This window comes from Lepidochelys olivacea (genome assembly GCF_965140295.1).
Source record: "Lepidochelys olivacea isolate rLepOli2 genome assembly, chromosome: 7".
NCBI classification, from domain to species: Eukaryota; Metazoa; Chordata; order Testudines; family Cheloniidae; genus Lepidochelys; species Lepidochelys olivacea.
In genome coordinates, this window is record NC_140417.1 from 33,282,798 (window position 1) to 33,301,863 (window position 19,066).

The 19,066-nt window shown below is 47.5% G+C and overlaps 1 protein-coding gene across 7 annotated transcripts; it reads right to left on the minus strand.

Moving 5' to 3' along the window:
- Nucleotides 1-39: 39 nt before the first annotated feature.
- SF1 (splicing factor 1) lies at nt 40-18,351 on the minus strand. Of its 7 annotated transcripts, none has more exons than XM_084633357.1 (13): nt 17,807-18,351; nt 15,606-15,734; nt 12,684-12,759; nt 9,671-9,823; nt 8,513-8,602; nt 7,407-7,590; nt 6,881-6,996; nt 6,672-6,779; nt 5,473-5,653; nt 4,335-4,575; nt 3,662-3,716; nt 3,396-3,569; nt 40-2,880 (listed from the first exon to the last, which is right to left on the minus strand). In XM_084633357.1, the coding sequence occupies exons 1-13, from the start codon at nt 18,345-18,347 to the stop codon at nt 2,631-2,633; spliced, it is 2,298 nt and encodes a 765-aa protein (XP_084489483.1). In that variant the 5' UTR covers nt 18,348-18,351; the 3' UTR covers nt 40-2,630. The 7 variants fall into 7 exon arrangements, with proteins under 7 accessions (XP_084489483.1, XP_084489481.1, XP_084489482.1 ...); XM_084633355.1 differs by having other exon boundaries at nt 3,662-3,721; XM_084633356.1 differs by having other exon boundaries at nt 3,392-3,569; nt 3,662-3,721.
- Nucleotides 18,352-19,066: the final 715 nt, after the last annotated feature.

Genomic DNA, 19,066 nt, shown 5'->3' on the forward strand with positions numbered 1-19,066 from the left:
TTCTATTCCCAGCTCTGGGTTGGGAGTAGGGACTAGGAGTCACTGAGAACTGGGTTTTATTTTACAAAAATCACAGTAAGGCCAATAGCTGAATAAGGATTAAAAACAAGTTGAGACCCTGATAGCAAGGGTATACAGTTACAGCCGGCTGTGAAGAAACACCAACAGGTTATTTCATAGTGGCCCTGCGACAGCATGCCAGAGTAGATGGACCCAGTGACAAGAGTCTGACAATTACCAAGCTCCTGTCTCTTGGTCGATTTCACTAAAGACAGAGCAAGAGACTGAGCACCACAGGACCTGGTCCCAACCCCAACTCTGCCACTCATGCATGTGATCTTGTGGATAGGCACTCCAAACATCACCCTTATTCTACTGCTGGAGAAACCCTGATCTCCCTCCCTACACGGGGGGCTGGGAGACCTAACTCCTGAGTGTTAAAGTGTCGAGATTAAATTGCCATCCATGTGATCAGAGCAGGAGATGTAGCTGCTGTTTGGTAACTTTGCAAGCAACCACCAACACCCAGTTTATTTTAAAGGGGTCAAAGATGGAAGAAGCTGACATTCAGCACCACACAGTGGAGACTCAGCCAGACAGACCAGGGCTGATGTCATTCTGACCATTCACACTTAGTCCCTAAATCTACATTTTACTACACCTCTAAGTCAACTGTGCCCACAGTACCACTGAAATGCTGCATCAGAGCTAGACGATCAACTGAAGTATTTATATGCAGTCACTGCATGCTTTTCCTGACCCAAATCCACTAGGGAAACTATCACAATGCAAGAATATTCTGCTGGCCCTACCCAAACAGAAATGATGTGCAATGCTTGGAGGAGGAACAGCACGCTGCAGTGAAGTGGAAGGAATGTTCCTCAGGGGACTAGTTTGAGAGGTTCAGTCATCTCTGCTCACATTTGCTATGGACATGGAGACTGTGGTATCAGTGACTGGACGAACCACGCCGCCCAGTGTTGTCATGCAAGACTTGGTGTTTTAGCTAGCTCTTGGCTTAAGGAGTGAATAGCTCTACAGAACATGAATGTTAATTGAGCCAGTGACCCCTTTAATGGGTCACACAATATGACAGCAGATCAGGCAGCCCTCCCAACCCTGTCCCACCAACAGGGGCGTCAGAAATATCCTGCAGTTGGATTACTGCTGTGGCACTGACCTCCCATTGCAGCAAGGACCCTGTTTGTAAGGCTGAAGGCCTCAAGAGCTGAGCTTCCAGGAGCACACACTTTCCATGCAAGTGTGCTTGGGATCATACCCCCAAACCCTGCCTTTAAGAAATATAGCCCAACTCCTACAGTAGAGCACAGCACCACATATTGGTAGCAAATGGTTATGGGCTCCCTCATCCAAGTCCACAGAATTAATTAGGCCTTTATTAAAAAACTGCTTTTATTCATTGGAACCTCCCCTCTTAATGCAGTTTTATTCATACACAAAAAAAGCAGTAAGAAATGGCTGCGGGTGACTGAACGGAAGAGCATTTTACACATTATCGTCAACAGAAATTGCTCCAATTTGGGGGGCAAAGGGACCCCAGACCACAAAACATTCAGATGTTAAAAGATTCTAGGCACATGGCAAGAGAAAAGCAAATGGACCTTGAGTGTATGCAGTAGCAGGGCCTTCTCAGTGCCTACTGAAACCTCTTAACTACCCAATTAACCACTAACAACTCGCTACTGCCCCCTATGGGGCATTCCAATACCCAGTTAAGAGGACAATGGACCCACCCCTCCAGCATGCTTACCACTATTGTCTGGTATAGTTATCCCTTGACAGAAACAACCCTCACCAAGCCAAAGCCCTGACTTGGGGTGTATTACAGCTGGGGTTCATAAGGCCCAAAGATCAGCTATGGTACTTTCCTGCCTCTTTCCTCTGGTATGAAGTCATGTCCAAGGAGATCTCTAAAATCCATTTGCTTGCCCCTTGCTCGCATTCCAACCTACAGGCACTAGCAGTGCTGGAAAGTGTCTAGACTCAGAGCATTATTCTCCTCAGATGGATTTAAAATCTAAGTCGCAGAGAGAGAGAAAGAGAGAGAGAGAGAGAGGGGAAAATAAAGTAACAAACAGGTTCACAATATGGAGCCAGCATTCCGACTGCGTTCTTCAAGGGAAGAGTTGCGTCGCTTCACAGAACTGTCCTTTCTCCCAACATGGCCACCAGCCAACTACAGGCAGGTTCCTGCTGAGGGAGTGTCCTCACTGCATTCCCAGAGTCCTCCAATCTCACTGTGGGAGCCCCGGCAGCCCCTGCTTCAGAAGAGAGACTCTGTGCTACAGTGCCCTGAGAGCTAGTGTGGATTCTGCTACCCAAACACACCAGTCGGACAGGAATCGGACATGACAAAGTCCCGAGCCTTCATTCTGAATAGAGTAAGGAGGAGGGTGTGAGATGTCATCTCTGGCACGTTCCCAGCAGCCTGGCTTCACGTGCCTCTCCCCTCCGATTCCTGGCTCCATAAGGTGAGATTCAGCATTTTATGAGACAATTGAATAGAAAAAAAATCCATCCTTCAGTTCTGTGGTGGGGGTGGCGGAGGCGCGGGGGGCATGCCGAATGGTGGCAAGGCCGGCACCCCCATCCCCATCATGGTGACGAAATTAGAAGGGTCCATGGGGGGCGGGGGAGGGGGCGGGGCGTACATCATGCCCGCGGAGCCAGGCGGCGGCGGCGGCGGAGGCGGCGGGGCCCCGGGCGGCAGCGGAGGCTGGACCCCTGGAGGCAAAGGGACCATGGAGGGGTTGCCTTGCATCTGCGGGGCCCCCGTAGAAGCCGCCACTGCAGCCCCCTGCTGCTGCCATGGCGGGATGGACCCGGTGCCAGCGCTCGTGGTGGTGGTGGTCGTCGTATCTGGAATTTAAAGAAGAACAAGGTCACTTGACAGGATCAGGGGTGAAGCTCAGAGTAATTGCAGGTAAGGGAAGTGTCAGCCTCGCTAAAGGGACTGGACTGTCATGGGATGCAGGCTCACCACATGCACAGAGGGCACTACTGGTCCTGGGAGTGTAGGGAGCATTCTCTAGCATCAGTCAGGGCAAGGGAGTCATATGGAGAACTCTACGTGCAGAGAGCTATTTCCATCTCTGCTTTGGCACAGCTGAGCAAGTGGGGTGCAGGAGTGCAGCTCCCAAAAGCAGCCGGGGGAACTAACTGCTATGACAGTGTTTCCCTGCCAATGGGCAGCGGAGAGCAGCAATGGGGATGGGGAAGTTATACCACCACAGCCTCTGCAAACATGCTGCCGTGCTCCCACCTCCCCTACCCCTCCTTCTACACCCATGTAACCATATGGGTGAGTGGGGTAGCGTCCCTTTCTCGCACGCATGCGGGATGGGGATAAAGGTAAGAGAATTGCTCTTACTCACTTTGCTGCCATGGCAAGGGAGTACTGGACGCCATACTGCTGCTGGGAGGTGGCGGCGGAGGCTGCTGCTGCTGCTGCTGCCATGGGGGGAGAGGACCAGAGGGAGGCGGGGGAGGCTGACCACTGGGCGGAGGGGGCGGCGGGGCCATCATACCCATCGGCGGCGGCATCATACCTGCAAGGGAGAGGGGCGGCCGATTAGGGGCTGGGCATCGAGGCGACACTGAATCATGACTTGGTTAAGGGCTCGTGACACAAGACACTCACCTTTTCCTTGATGTAGGCGATAGACCCCAGAGCCCACAGGCGTATTTCCCAGGTACTGATCTTGAGGGAATGAAAGACCGTAGCCTTAGTGCCAGTTAATGAGACTAGGAGATTCTCCCCCCAACAAGCCTACCCGTTAGCCAACAGCCCAATAGTTCACAGACAAAAGCCCACGCAGACACCATAGCCCAGTGATACTTAAATTGTGGCTCTCCAGTCTCAAGTGGCTCTTTAATGGGTCTTCTGCAGCTCTTTGCAGCACGAAATTAAAACACTGATTTAATTAACAACCATTAACCACCAATCAGGATGCTTTTACTAGGTTAATAAGCAATAGAGTTACTGACTTGCACTAAGTTATTAACGTATTTGCTGTGAGAGAGAGAGTGTGAGAGTATGTGTAAACACTAAACATTTCTCCCGTCATTCACATTGCTGTGGCTCTTTTGGGTAATGCTGATCACTAACCTGGCTCCTGAACCACTGAGGTCTGAGTATCATTGCTGTAGCCTAAACCGGAAGATGTAAGGATAAACCCTTCTGTTTTGAGAGGGAGCATGCTGATTAGTGGAGTGCATCACAACTACGGAGCACTCCCCCGTGGCCAAACCTCAACAGCAGTCCCCACCCAAGCCAACCCCCAAGTATCCCCAGTGCCTTGGAATGTACTTACCCATGTGGTGGGGGCCTGGGTGACCTGGAGGATGTGGCCCCTGGTTCATGGGTGGATGATGTGGCTGCATCCAGGGTGGTGGGCCATTGGGATTGTGCTGCATTGGATGGCCACCATGCCCACCCATGTTGGGCATGGGGTGGTGGAAGTTGTGAGGCCCACCTGGACCCCCAGGTCCTCCATGCATGCCATGGTAGGGCCGGTTATCAGAGGGGCCAGAGTTCATCCATGGAGGACGGTTCTAGAGTGGGGGTGAGAAAGGAGCTATTCAGACCTGACTTTAAATACAATCAAAGCCATCTTATCACGTACTTCAGAGGGGAAAGGTGGAACCAGACTGCTAACTATTAACTGTCGTATTACGGGAACTACAGGACAGGACCAGACTTGGAGGGTCCATCTAGTGTGATATCCTGTCTGATAGTGGCCAGAGCCAGATGCTTCAGAGAAAGGTGCAAGAAACCACACCCTGCATCAGGCAGATGTGGGATAACCTGCCTGAAATTAGCTCTCACCCTGTTCCTTACCAGTAACAGACTGCTGTAAGCTCCAAAACAGGTGGTGTAACACCCCTACCAAAGCTTGTTAACATTGACTACTGTAGCTCTGGATATTCTTGATGTCTGTAGAAGCATCCAATCCTTTTTGAATCTAGCTAACTTTTTGGCCTCAATATTAGGGCAATTATGTGTAGTGTGGAAAAGTATTTGTCACTCGTTTTGAAATTGCCACCTTTCAATTTCACTCAACATTCCCTTGTGCTTGTACTGCGAGATACGGAGAACTGAAGCTCCTGATTTCCCTTCTCTAGGTCATTCAGAGAACATAGATCTGTAAATGAACAATCCCAACGTTTTCATTCTCTCTACATGAGAATTTCCAAACCCCTCAACATGGTTTGGGGCACCCCAAAGTAGGACAAAACCCAGAGCTGACTGCACAGTTGTTTCTCTCCCTATGAGCCATTCAAAAAAAAAAAGGGGTGGGGGGGTGGGGGACAGGACGGACTGATTCCTGTCACCACCACTGAAAAGCTGTGGGACTGACACCACAGTCCATGCGGACGGAGAAAAGGGGCCTATTGTAAGGTGTTTCCTTTCAAGCAAACACTACCAGGTGAAAAGGCCCAATCACTCACAGGAGGCGGCGGGTTGTTTCCTGGTCCCGAGGGTCTGGGCCCGCTTGACAGAGGTGTATTGGTGGGGCCAGAGGAAGATCCCACAGATGCCGGGACTGGAGCTTCTCCCAACTCTGCCATCAGGGACAGGTATTCTTTGTCCATGCGGGCTTTGTCCTGAGCAGACTGAGGATCACCAGGTCTGGAAGCAAAGTCATATGCCACTAAGCCTGTGGTTTTCAACCTTTTTTTGTTTGCGGACCCCTAAAAATTTCAAATGGAGGTGCAGACCCCTTTGGAAATTCAACCTGTGGTCCACAGACCACTACCACAGAAGTTAGTTTAGTTCTGTTCAGTTAGACTGAAAACTATAAAAGTTGCACGTGCTTGGCACGACATTTGATGCAGCGTAAGAAAGGGCGCTAAACTGTGGGCTTCTATGGTAATGACAACAATTTGGGGGTTTGACCTGTAGATGGGGGCATTCACATACTTTTGATTTATCAGAAAAACAGAATGCCTTTCCTAGGATCTGGATTTTTTTTTAAAATTTATTATTATTATTATTAGAGTCACCTTTTGCAGACCTCTTAGATAGTCTGTGGACCAGAGATTGAAAACCACTGCTCTAAGCCACACACACCAGATACCAGTGCTATGGGAGGGGAGCAGAGTCCACTGTGCAGGACAGATGGATCCAAAGCTACATCATTCATCTCCTCGGCTTCATATGGAGCAAACTATCAAGCTAAATGAATACAGAAAACTGCTACCATGGATTAGGCCAGTGCCTCCATCTAGCCCCATCTCCAGCATCAGCCACTAGCTGCTGCTTCAAAGGAAACGTACCAGAAACCTTACAGTTAAGGAATAACCTATCCCAGGGAAAAGTTCCTTCATCCCAATCAGAGGCTGGTTTGGACCCCCATTTCTAATCACCATTAGGTATTGTATGGGATTCATTTCCAAGCCAAATATTTGCTAAATCCTACCCCTTCCCTGGATATTGTGCTCAGAGGAAGACTGATTTGTCAAGTGCTTCTGTGCTGGATAGTACATGGATTTCCTAGGACTAGCAGGATGGTCTGCTGCAACTGGCTGCCAAGACGCCCTTCTGGAAGGCTATAGCAGTCCAACCACAGAGCCCATCTACTGACACAAATGATGAGCAGGCACAGCTGACAGAAGATTGCTTAAACAAGCTGGCCTGTGAGATTTACCTAGAGAACTTGCAGTCAGAGGCAATGTGTCCAGCTCCTCCGCATTTGGTACACACAGTGGTGTTGGTGATGCTGCGGGTCTCCGCGCTTTGCCAAGGCCGCAGGATTCTAAGGGATAACAAAGCAGAATTAGATCAGCTTGACACGCAAGCAGCAGCAAACATATGCAGCTGCACTAACTTTGGTACTTCCAACAGGCAGGTACTTACCTGTTGTCATCTTCCCGCAGAGTCCCATTAAGCCGGGCCAGCTCACGCAGCTGCATCTTCCGCAAGTCGTTCTGGTCCTCTGGTGTTTCAATGCCTTGCTTCAGAATATTCCGGATCTGGAAGAGACACGTTGCTTAGTCGTATCAAGCTCAAACCCTTATCTGCCCTGGAGAAATTCAGCTCCCAAACTCAGGTCTACACCACAGTTAGAATTCCAGCTTCCCTGCAGGTCAATGATAAAGCCAGCCCCCTCATTCCAGTTCCTTTCCTATGTCCCTCCATATCGCTCTTATGAGTGGAGTGCTGAGATTGAATCTTCCTCCGAAGTGCCCAGACAGGTCTTATTTATTTCATCACCGTGACTCTTTAAAAGAATAACAGTAGTATGCAGAGCAAGAGGCTGGCAATGGATTACAGTGCAGGAGGCAAGCTGGAGTTGAGTTTCCATGATGTGATCTTTTACCATAGCTGAGACTGACTCCCCCAGATGTTTTCAGTTTGATCACCCTGAGCTTTGCATTTATACCTGTTCCACAGCCTTCTTCACATTCTCCATGGTGTTGGCAGTGACCAGAGCGTGAAGAGGCTCATCTTCTCCAGGCAGCATCTGGCCATCTTTTCGGCCCACCTTCCCTTCCTTCACCGACCCCTTGCCCCGGATCATGATCTTGGCATTGCATTCCTTCTCAATATTCTTCAGTGTATTACCTCTGTAGAATAAATGGTTTTGTTTTTCCCATGCAAACTGGGGGATTTCTCCACTCCCCCACAATGTGACTGTATCACTACCCCAAGTACTCCTCTTCATGTGATGCCAGTTTTACCCCAATCAACACCCTAGTTAGAACACTTCTAGGGGTAGGTCTACACTTAAACTATTAGTGCTGCACAACTGCAGCTGTAGTACTTTGGTACAGACACTACTTACACCAACAGGAGGCAGTCTCCTGTTGGCATAGGTAATCCACCTTCCAGAAAGGTGTTAGCTAGGTCACTGGACGAATTCTTCCGTTAACCCAGCGCTGTCTACAACAGGGGTAAGGTCAGCATAACCACATCTCTCAGGGGTATGGAGTTTTCATACTCCTGAGAGATGCAGCTATGCTGGTGTAAATTCCCAGCACAGATCCAGCACTAGGTCAATGCCAAGCACACACTCCTCAAACACAGGAATATTTCTGCATTGCCAGTGAAGGCATAAACACACTGTCAGGCATGCTATCAAGGATGTCCTGTGAGAAGATAACATGACAGGTAGTTGTTTCAGTGCCACGAAGTTCTACATAAATATACTGGGGCTTGCAGGGTAGAGACAAGAACGGGAATAGCTTCCAAGCGCCCAGCGGGCTGCAAGGCAGTAAAGCTACTTTGAGTGTTTTGCCTTTAAAATCCCACAGTACATTCAGCTTGGCTCTCAAAAAGACATGCTTTGAATCATTTTAAAGGCTGACAATTCCTCTCTGGTCTTGATGTCACACCAGCTACCTGCTAGAGTCCTGATGTGCTTTTTCCAGCACCATCTCTCAAGCATAAGCAAGTAAGCCAGCACTGTCCACTACTGCCAAACTCCTGGACTCCAAATTTGATCACCTCTGAACTGCCCTCATTTCACAGAGAGGAGTAGCATCTCACCTGGGTCCAATCAGAAGCCCCACAAAGTTAATCTCAGGATATTCATCCTGTGGGATCATCACCTTATCACTCACTCGGGTCGCTGGAGGTCTGAAAACATCAAAAAGTGAACATCAAAACATGCACTTAGCTAGCCAATACATACATCCACAAGGAACCTGAGCCAGCTGAGATCAGAACTCTTTCCCCAGTTTAGAATGCATTGGTAGTCCAGGGAAACACAGTGGCTATATGCTTTATAGCACTGGTCTCCAACTCTTAAGCCCCAAATCACTTTTTGAATTTAAGGACAATCCAGGATCTACCCCGCCCCTCCCACAAGGTCCCTCCACTTCCCCAAAAGCCCCACCCCACTCACTCCATCTCCCCATCGCTCTCCCCCACCTGTACTCACTCTCACCTGGCTGGGGCAGGGGTTTGGCTTCTGGGCTGGGACCGAGGGGTTTGCAGGGTGGGATGGGGCTCCGGGCTAAGCCTGGGGCAGGGATTTGGGGTGCAGGAGGGGGTTGGGGTGCTGGCTCTGGGAGGGAGCTGGGGTGCAGCCTCCCACCGGGCAGCACTTACCGCAGGTGGCTCCCGGTTGTCAGTGAAGCGAGGTGAAGGCAGGCTTCCTGCCTGTCCCAGCCACACGCCGCTCCTGGAAAGGGCGGATGTGCCCCTGTATGTGTGTGGTGGTGGTGGGGAAAAGCATGGGGCACCGCACGCTGCCCCTCTCTGCCAGCACCACTCCCTCAGCTTCCATTAGCTACAGCTCCCCAAACCTGGCTAATGGGAGCTGCGGGGGCAGTGCTGGCAGGCAGGAGCAGTGCACCAAGACCCCTTCCCCCCAGTGATGTGCTGGCTGCTTCTGGGAGCAGCGTGGGGCCGGTACAGGCAGGGAGCAAGCCTAATGGCAGCCCCACTACACCACCAGAGATCACAATCAACTGGGGGAGTCCCCAGGATCGACCAGTTGATCATGATCAACCAGTTGGTGACTTGCTTTGTAGGCAGATCCCAAAGAGCTATTTACGCAGCAGCACTTGTGCAGAGGAAGCTGAGACCATCTGTAATAGGGCAATATTCAAACGTGGATTTTGGAACAGGATGAAACCATCCAGGAATGACAGTGCAAAGGCCTACCCATAACATTTGGCAGGATCTTCTCCCTCCACTTACTTGTAATCAGCTGGTGGCTTGAAGTCCGGGTTGAGGGCCACCATCTCTGTGATGAGGTTATGCCTCTCCTCCTCCAGCTTCTTGCGGGTACGGAACTCACGGGTATTCAGGCGCTTCCCCTCGCTATTGTAAATGGGCTCAGGGGAAGGGGACCTGCAGAAAACACCCATGGTTATTCTTCCTGTGGTCAAACCCAAGTGGCCACTTACAAGTACAGCTTCCCCTGAACCCTAGCATAATTTAGGCAAATCAGAGCTAAATGTGCTATTAAGACCACAGGAAAGGAAGGTGTAAGTTCATTCATGCCTGTCTTATTGCTACCTGGATAAGGAGGTTGCAGCAAAACACTGTATGCCACGAGGAAGGGGGGAAATGAGGTGCTTTATAGGGGTAGCAAGGCTGGAAACAGCGACAATGACAGCAACTCTGCCACAAGTGTGCTCATGTATTTTAAAGGGGAAGGTGGAGAGAGTTAATTCGCACAGAGAACAAACTTTCCAGCTTCACTAGGCAATGCAGCCATGAGTTTAGAGAGACTCTTAACGCAGGAGGTAATGCAGGTTAAATGTGGACTTTTAACACCATAACAGAGTAACAAAAGAGATTAGTCTTTTATCAAAGGTGACTAATCCTGCTGGCAACACCCATTAACTCTAGTTCACTGCCCCAGTGTAGAGAGATGGTCATGGCTTCTGTCCTGGCTTTTCCATCATTGTGCTGGCAGCTTCAAGGCCGACTCTCAACCTGTTTTCTGTGTTAAGGCTTAAAGGCTGGGTCAAACCGCCTTCTCTTGGTCCACAGTTTGGAGCTGTAAACCTCTATGGAGAACCCTGTTTTCTCCACAGGGTTTAGATGCCCAGAAAGCTGAATTTTTTTGTTTTTGTTTTAACAGCAAATGTTGTAAAGCTAAAATAAAAGAGTCAGTTTGATTTACCACAGCTGTGTTTGCGGTAAGAAAAAAGCCACACTCCTAGAAATTTGATTAAGTTATGGACCTTTTTTAAAAACATGAAGGAAAATTTAGGATTAGCTGCAAGAAGGGAAGAGATTATGTGGATCAGGTTATTAAAAAAAATACATCCCGGAAGTAATCAGAAACCTACACCTTTGTTTTAGGTTAAGAGAAACTTTTTCTAGCGGGTTAGAGCAAGGATTAAAATCAGTTGATCCCACTGTCTTCTGAGCCTAAAGTGAACCATCAACACATGGAATAAAAGGTCAGGTTTGATCAGGACTAATCATGTCTAAATTACACCTCCATTTCTAGGATTTGAATAAATGTAACACAGTCCAATAGCAGAGAGAGCAAAACAAAAATACAAGGTATCACCCTCCCAGCTTGTTTTTACTAAGCATCTTAAACTCATGTTAGCTAGTATGTGGTTTAGAAACACATTTTAAAGAATTCAAGGTACAAAGAATTATTAAATGGCTTAACTTGATATTACACCTTCAGAAATTAATGCTAAGACAGTCATTTCATGCATTTGATTCTGTTGAACTGCTGAGGAGCAATTAAGAGTTAGACTCTTCTGTAACTGAATCAGAAACTCCAATAAATTGTTTTTTTTAAACCACTAACAAGTTTGATATTTGACAGATCAGACGACTCTGGCTTTGGATTCTTTTGCTAAACTGATCATTAAAAATGTTAAAGGCTGTTACAGCAATGCCTCACCTTCACAGGAAAAAATTAAGACACCAATAACTCTCCCCTCATCAGTCTGGGTTATTGTTCACATAAGAAATGTCAATCTGTCAGTCAAATTACGACCAACTGCCCCAACTCAATCTTAAAAACCAAGAGCAAGGGAAAAAGGATAGGCTTTACATCTATTCCCTCCTGACAATAAAAGGATAAAAAAATCACCTTTCAAAGTTTACTAGTAACTTGTAATAACAGTTAAAGGTAATAGTCAAAAAGACACTATGCAGTGGTGCCCTGTAATGTAAAAAGTGCAATGGGAGTGCAAAATTTGTGCGCTAAAGAAAACTAGAGTTATTGCAAGGAAATAAGGCATAATAATTTGACTCCTAGCAAGGCTAAACGAAGATGCAGAAGTGAATGGCTTTAACATCCATGACACCATCTTACTGATCTAATACACCTTCAGCTGGGTAGAATTCAAGCCAAAGAAGGTTTCACTCCCATTTTAAAAGGAAAATGACTTCAGTTGTGCTAAATGCTATAACACAACAAATTCCAGCTGCAAGATTGGGGGGCGGGGGGGGGGGTTACTCCCCTTCTGTAAACAAACCAGACTCTGCTGTTCCATGCTAACAACCCAATTACAAAAATAAAGCGGTTAAATGCTGTTACTTTTCAGAATGTCACTGAAGCCCAACATAGCCACAGCTGTCCAAAAACCTACTGCAACATTTTCACTTCAAAAAGAGTAAATGAGGCTGGAATTACCCCACCACCTTGAGTCCCCAGAATTCCCCGATGTTGGCCAATGCTGTACAATAGCTGGCAGCAAAGAAATTGGTTAGAAAACTCATCTGGCTTTTAAAAAATCATCCTCAACAACCAAGCAGAAAGCTCTGCCATACAAGCTGATCAGAGTATGTTTCCAGGCTGCTCAAACTCAATGATGCAAAAATAAAATAAAATAAAATAAGTGCTTAAAAGTTTGCAAGGTGAACCTGTGAGAAAGACCTCTAGATACTGGGCACGTGCACAAGTCAGACCCTGAAAAAGTACATTAATTGGCTACCTTAATTTCCCTTAAAATAAGTCAGGTTAATTAAACCTACAAGCTTATAAAAAACAAAAACAATTATATACCCTTATTACCCCTTTCCCTGTGGTTTTTGTAGGGCTAGAATTGGTTCCATTCCATCTTCCCTAACAGAAAAACCCCAGCTCTCCTCCACAACACTGTCACATCAGAGCATTGCAGTCATCTGACTAGAGCAGGATTGTATTGAACTGACACATTATGATGCCACCAAAAAAATGTATTAAAAAGGTAAAAGTGTTACTGTCAGCTGGTTAAAACTGTTTCCCAACCTGTCCTCTGGGTTAGGGGGGATGCCCAGGTCTCCTGTGCGCAGTTTACGAGTCAGGTCTTCAATCTGCAGTTGCACTGGAAGAAACCAGGTTAGGAAAGAAAAAAGGATGGAAAAAAGACATTGTTACCAAAAAACATTTCAAATCTTAACATCAAAGCATGAAGAACGGGAGACTTTGCAATGGACGACTGATATTGTGAACAAATCGAAGGAGACCCGCACAATGTTATGTCAGCCAGCTAAGTTCAGCAGGAATCCAGAAAGGCTCACATTGATCTTATTTACATCTAGCTAGCCTTCTTCAAAGAGGATTATTAATTAGAAAGCAAAGTGCTCAACTGAAATGTGGTTAGCAGAAAGAACTGTCTGATCCCTGAGACTACAACTAGCAAGTCACTGGAAGCCAAAACTCTTTCTGACCCGCTAAAACTGGTATTAGATCCAGGCCTAATGGAAAATGCCTTTGCAAGCAATTCCATTGTCCTACTGGACTACTTCTTTTCATAGCAGAGTAACAATTTTTGTAAATACCAAAATAATTTTACTGCTGATTTCAGAGCCAATTAAAAATGTGACTTGAATTAATGTTGCTGAAGTCAGACATACCAGTTTAGAAAAGGTCTCATTTCTTTTCCTAAGGCAAAAGCACATGGGCCATGCACCGGTGCATGTCTTTATTCTTAACAGAACTCCTTAAGGTAAATGAAAACAAACATACAGAAATTGCATGCACTGTACCATGCTACCTAACCCATACTATGTACAGACTCCAAAAGGCCTACTGCCGTTATAGGTCACAGACAAGGTAAGTCAGAAAGATTCAGGGTCAATTGTCAGATGATAAATTACTAAAATGTACAAGCAGCTAAGCTTGATTCTGTTCTGGGTGCCTGATGCTGTACAAAAGAAGAAAGATCAGAATCTCTGAACCCTGAGCAATGAGATCTGGTTAATTTCTGGAGAAGCTGAATAGTAAGTGGTGGAGAGGGGTGCTAATCTGATCCACACTATTTCTTCTCAACATCCCTCCCCCATTTACTATTATTTTTAAATAAAAGTGCTGGTGTTACATTTGCTTCTTACCTTAGCATAGACTGAGAATTCTGAGCTGCAGTTATTTCATCCAATTGGCAGTAGTTATATGCTGGTTCCAGTTTAAGATTGTGTCATTCACACAGGAACCTTGCTTTTGTTTTGTGTGCACTATGTCTTGCACTTTTAACTCCTTTCAAATGATATTTAGAGCCTCTGAGAAACTGGGATGCTCACTGTCCTTGCCTACCAATCATTTCCCTTCTTTAAACTGTTCTTCAAGCAATCCTAGCTCTGCCTACCCCCCAAACCCTACATCTCTCCTCCTCAATCCCTCGTCTCCCTCTTCTGAACTTGTATCCTGTGTTTTAAGTTATGCACAGATTATAAGCTCTTTGAGGCATGATACATGTCTTAGCTTTGTTGCTGAAATAGCATGTACACATAAGGCTCTACACAAGTAACAAAACAGCAACTTCAAAAAATCTGGAAGTCAGACTATTCATGTCTACATTTCCCTCTGTAGAGCAGCAGATGTCAAAGCAGCTAACAACTGGCTCTTCTCTTAAATATCAGATGTTTGTTTTACGATACTGTATCAAAATCAGCTTTAAATTTCTGCCTAAAGAAGATCTTCTGGTACAGAAACTGACAGAATCAAGGGCAAAACCCACACTGTCTAGAAATTGACCTAGCAACCTTGACAGCAAACCATTAACAAACTTAGCTCTCAAGTAGCTCTCAGCACTGCTGTGGATGAATAAAAAGACTAGTTACAATGCAAGTCAAAATTCTCAGTGGTTATGCAGAAGAAAGAAACCAAGGATTATTTTCAATCCCAGGGAGATGAACTGGATCACACTGTCTTGTGAAGAAGAGCTCGCTTTATGTAAAATGCAAGGACTAGAATTACATGTGACAATGCAAAGTCTCAGACACATTAAAAGGACTTTTTTGCCCTTTTTCACCCTCCTGGTTTATATTTGGTAGTTCATGAAAAGTGAATTTAGCATCACTGTTTGCAATTGAAGGCAAAGTTAACGTTAAACCTTGTATTTATAAACCAAGTTACTTAAACATTCTTATTCCCATACTGGAATGGGGTAGTCCCAAAGACAAATCTTAACCTTTGACATTCCCTGTTTTCACAATTAACATTTCAAAACCCTTCATTCCCACAGGACTGAGCAGTATCCCTTTCCCAGCAGTTTGTGTGCATGTGAATACAGAGCTCATTTAGCAGAGCTCTAAACTAGAAGAGATACTGAAGGTTTAGATTTCTTGCCAAAGAACAGAAGCAAAGTTTCTCTATTTGCCTCAGAGCAAAACCAACATGACCGATACCACCTTGAACACAAAAACTGAACTTCTACAGGTGTCTTTTTTAAAAATTAAGCAGCCTAAAAGCAAGTCAGAGACTAGGTTTGAGGGGATTTCTGGTGCAAGGCTGTGCTGTGAAAGAGGTACCTGCTTCCCACATAATACATTCAGTTTGAAGAGGGACCGGAGGCAGTGTTCTCCACTGGAGAGGTAATCCTAGAGGCCCCCACTGACTGTAATGAGATTACTAAATAGATGTTGAAAATAGGGGCTAATATACCCAGAGAAAGGACCACCCCACCCCTACAAAAACTGTTCTAGCCATTCCATTTTCACCATGCCTGTGGAGAACACTACTCCTGTCACAAGCAAGACAGGGGAGCTGCAACAGTGCACGACTGAGCAAAAATGTGCGAATTATTGATTTGAAGTTATGGAATAAGGCCACAATAACCTGAAGTCTAGAAAAAACACAGTTAACTTTCCAAACACTCAGCAACCAGAAATAGTCTCAGGATCACACCACTGACAGCAGATCAGATGGAAAAAGGGGAGAACGTGTATTTACCTATATAAGCTCTCTCTTGCTCACGAGTGAGTCCAGGAGGGATAACAGTGGGCATTCCTGGGATGACAGTCTTCTGTTCCATGGTGTCTTGGTTCCATCTGCTTCTCTTCCGCTTCTTATTAGGGAAATCTAAGGGCAAGCATCCTTCTTTAGACACACTTTGTATTTTTGAAGGTGTTTCTACTATTTGACTTACTGCATACATCTTACATAAACCATAATAGCTGCAACACTGAGCACACAGAATTCCCTTAAATCAGAAATACTCCTTTCAATACCAAATCTCTCATTGGGATGAGGAGAGCTGCTCACAGGGGCAGTAAGGTCAAGTGGGTAGCACACTGAACCAAAATTATATTCTAGTCTAATCACTGACCTGCCATGTGACTTTGGGCAAATCACTTCACCTCTCTGTGCCTGTTTCCCCTCACACCCCTTGTCTATTTAGCCTTTAAGCTCTTATTATCACTATGTTTGCACAGCACCTAGCACAGTGGGAGCGCCATCTCTGTTGAGGCCATTGGGTGCTACCGTAATATAGATAATAGCAGCAACGGCAGAATTTAATCAGCAAACGTTGCCACATTAAGACTTATTTATTATCTGCAAACCAGCAAGGGGCAGAACCAGAAGTGAAACTGAAATTCAACAGAACAGTGGTATCAACTAAATAAAGTTATGCCCCTCCATAAGTCAAGACAAATGGAAAAACAGGAAGATGCTTCAAGATCACCACTCCAAAGCAAAAGAACTGCTCTCAAATCCAACTAACATTTTTCTAGTCACTTCAGCCACCATTTTTAAAGGGAACGCTGCAGTTCTGATCTCCGTCAGCAAAACAACATGGCTGCCTCCCACAGCACCATTTCACATTCAGCCGCTCTGCACACATTTCAAGATCCCTTAAGGTAACAACAGTAAGTATTCTAGGGATATTTACATTGGATGATGTGATGGGAAACTATTAAACCACCAGATCAATTTTCCTTTAACACTAGTGTAGGAAATTGTTACCCCCCCCTTTTTTATGAAGCTGATCTATGACTGGTTTCACCCACGTACAACCAGAAAAGCATGTTGTATGATTTGAACACATTTTCAAAATGTGCTCTTCTAGAAAACATTAGAAACTTAAAAAGATTAACTATCCCTAATCATTTAAGTAAAGAGAGAGACTAATAAAAATAGGCAGTTAAAGGGACCAGGGCACCCCATTTCTTCCCAATCCTACAGAGACCTCCATTTTGGTTGGATGAGTATTTGCTAACTCCTACAGACAACACCAGGCCTTGTCTCTTCCAATACCACACATCTGAGGCTGTTCAGTGCCTTACGGACTGCAGTTATTTTGTGTCCAAAGTTCCCCTGATTAGCACATGCCCACGTGTTACCTAGAACCCCCATTTAAGTTATCAACCTCCAGATCGGTTTCCATTCCCTTCTTACCCACAACCAGGTCTCGCCACCCAATTAAGAAGAATGTTCTCTTTTTCACTCCCTCCCTCAGAAAAGAGAGCAGCCACCACCTCAACCCCATCCTGGCCCCCACCCCCACATTTGGCACAATTCCAATCCCTTTCTCCAACCTTGCCTCATTTCCCCCCTTTCCCAGTCTACTCTCTACCTACACCTATTATACCCCCATCCCACCCAACTCTTTATTTGCCACAAACTCTTTCCCCTCCCAGAGCACCCAACATCATTGCTTCCTCCCATTCGCAAATCTACCTCATCTCCCACAAATACCCCTACAACGTAGTCTCATAGCCTCCCATTCCCTAAGCCCTTAAACCCCAAATTTACCCCATTGCTGTTTCTACCCCATCCCACAATTGCCAAAACTATAACCACCCCTAAGTTTCAGCTCCTTCAACTTCCATGGACCATCTCAAGCCCCCCCCCCCGCCATTCCTTTGCTTTTAGTGCAACATTCTCCAAACTTGCCCCCTCAGCCTATACAACCAACTAACCTCAAGAAGCCCCAAGCCTACCCCTTCACCCCTTAGCACTGTCCCATTAGTGTATCCCCCCCCACTCCAGCCCTTTAGCTTCCACATCTCTTCCCTACTGTGCATAACTCTACTTCTACGTACCCCCATTACCCTATAGTTCCTCTACATCCCTGCCTCAACCCTATCCATATAACTGACCCCCACCCAACCCAACTCTTCCGAGTCCCCCCCTTTTACCCTGCCCCTCACCGTGATTACTGCCCCCTCCCGGACCGCTCTCATCCTGCTGCTGTTGCTGCGGCGGCGGCGGCTGCTGCTCGTGGCCCTGTGGGGGCGGCGGCGGCGACGGGTACCGGTATTGTCCGTACTGAGGGGGGGGCTGAGGCCCCCCAGCCTGAGGTGGCGGCTGTTGCTGCTGCGGGGGAGGAGGAGGGGGTGGGGGCGGCGGGGGCTGCGGCTGCTGCGGCGGGGGCTGAGGCTGGGGTGGCGGCGGGGGCGGCGGCGGAGGAGGGGGCGGCGGCGGCAGCGCGGCGAAGGGGTAGGCAGCAGCCGCCATGGGGCCTAGCAGAGCGGCTTGGGCCTGGCCCGGGCCTGGGGGTGGTGGAGGAGGAGGGCCTGGAAGGACCAGCCCTGGGGGACCCGGCGGAGGCATCGGGTAGCCCGGTTTCCCCGGCGGTGGGGGTGGATGGAGCTTCCCTAGCGGCGTGGCGTTGGCTCCAGTCGCCGCCATTAGAGTCTCCTCAGCTCGCGGCGTTCGCGTTTCGCGAACCTTCCAGCCTTTGCACCGCATAAAGCTGTTCGAAAGTCATTGGTCGCGGAGATGTCAGTCGTACTCGCGCTTCCTTCCATTGGCAGACTCTTACGTCCATTGTCCTTCCGCGGGGTTCCATTGGCCGAGATGCTCCAATGAAGGAAAGCGATTGGAGAAAAGCGGTCGAGTGGTGGAGGCAGCACGCATAGGTCAGTTGAGATGTCACTCTGCAGTGAACTGCGGTGGGAATGGTTGAGAGGCAGGATGAGTGAGCAGCGTTGGGGAAAGACAAGTTTTGATTGGTCGGCTGGGAACGTAAGGCGCGGTACTAGCTCTATGGCACGGTGGGCGGGAGCGTTGTTGAGTATTCGTGTTGGTACTGGATGAAGAGACGGAGGGCGGGTGCTCGGGGTGGCGAGCCGCGTAGGGATTGGTTGGTTGGGGGGGGTGTCTTGCCACACGCGCGGTGCGCCTGAGAGATTTTGGAAAGGTCGTTGGCAGACCCCGTACTGTGCGGGGGCGGTTGGTAGTGACGTTAATGCGGAGGGTCGCTCTCATTGGGCAATACGCAGAGCGGGCGGTCATGATTGGGGAATGGGGCCTTTCAACCAACGCAGCGTTCCTTCTCTGATTGGTGAGTGACAGGGCAGCAGCGATCCAGGCTGCCGAGTGGCGAGCTGAGCTCCAGGCCGTGTTGGGGCTGTAGTAGGACCCCCCCCTTCCCCCCACAGACATGCTAGGAGCCCCAGGGGCTGCTG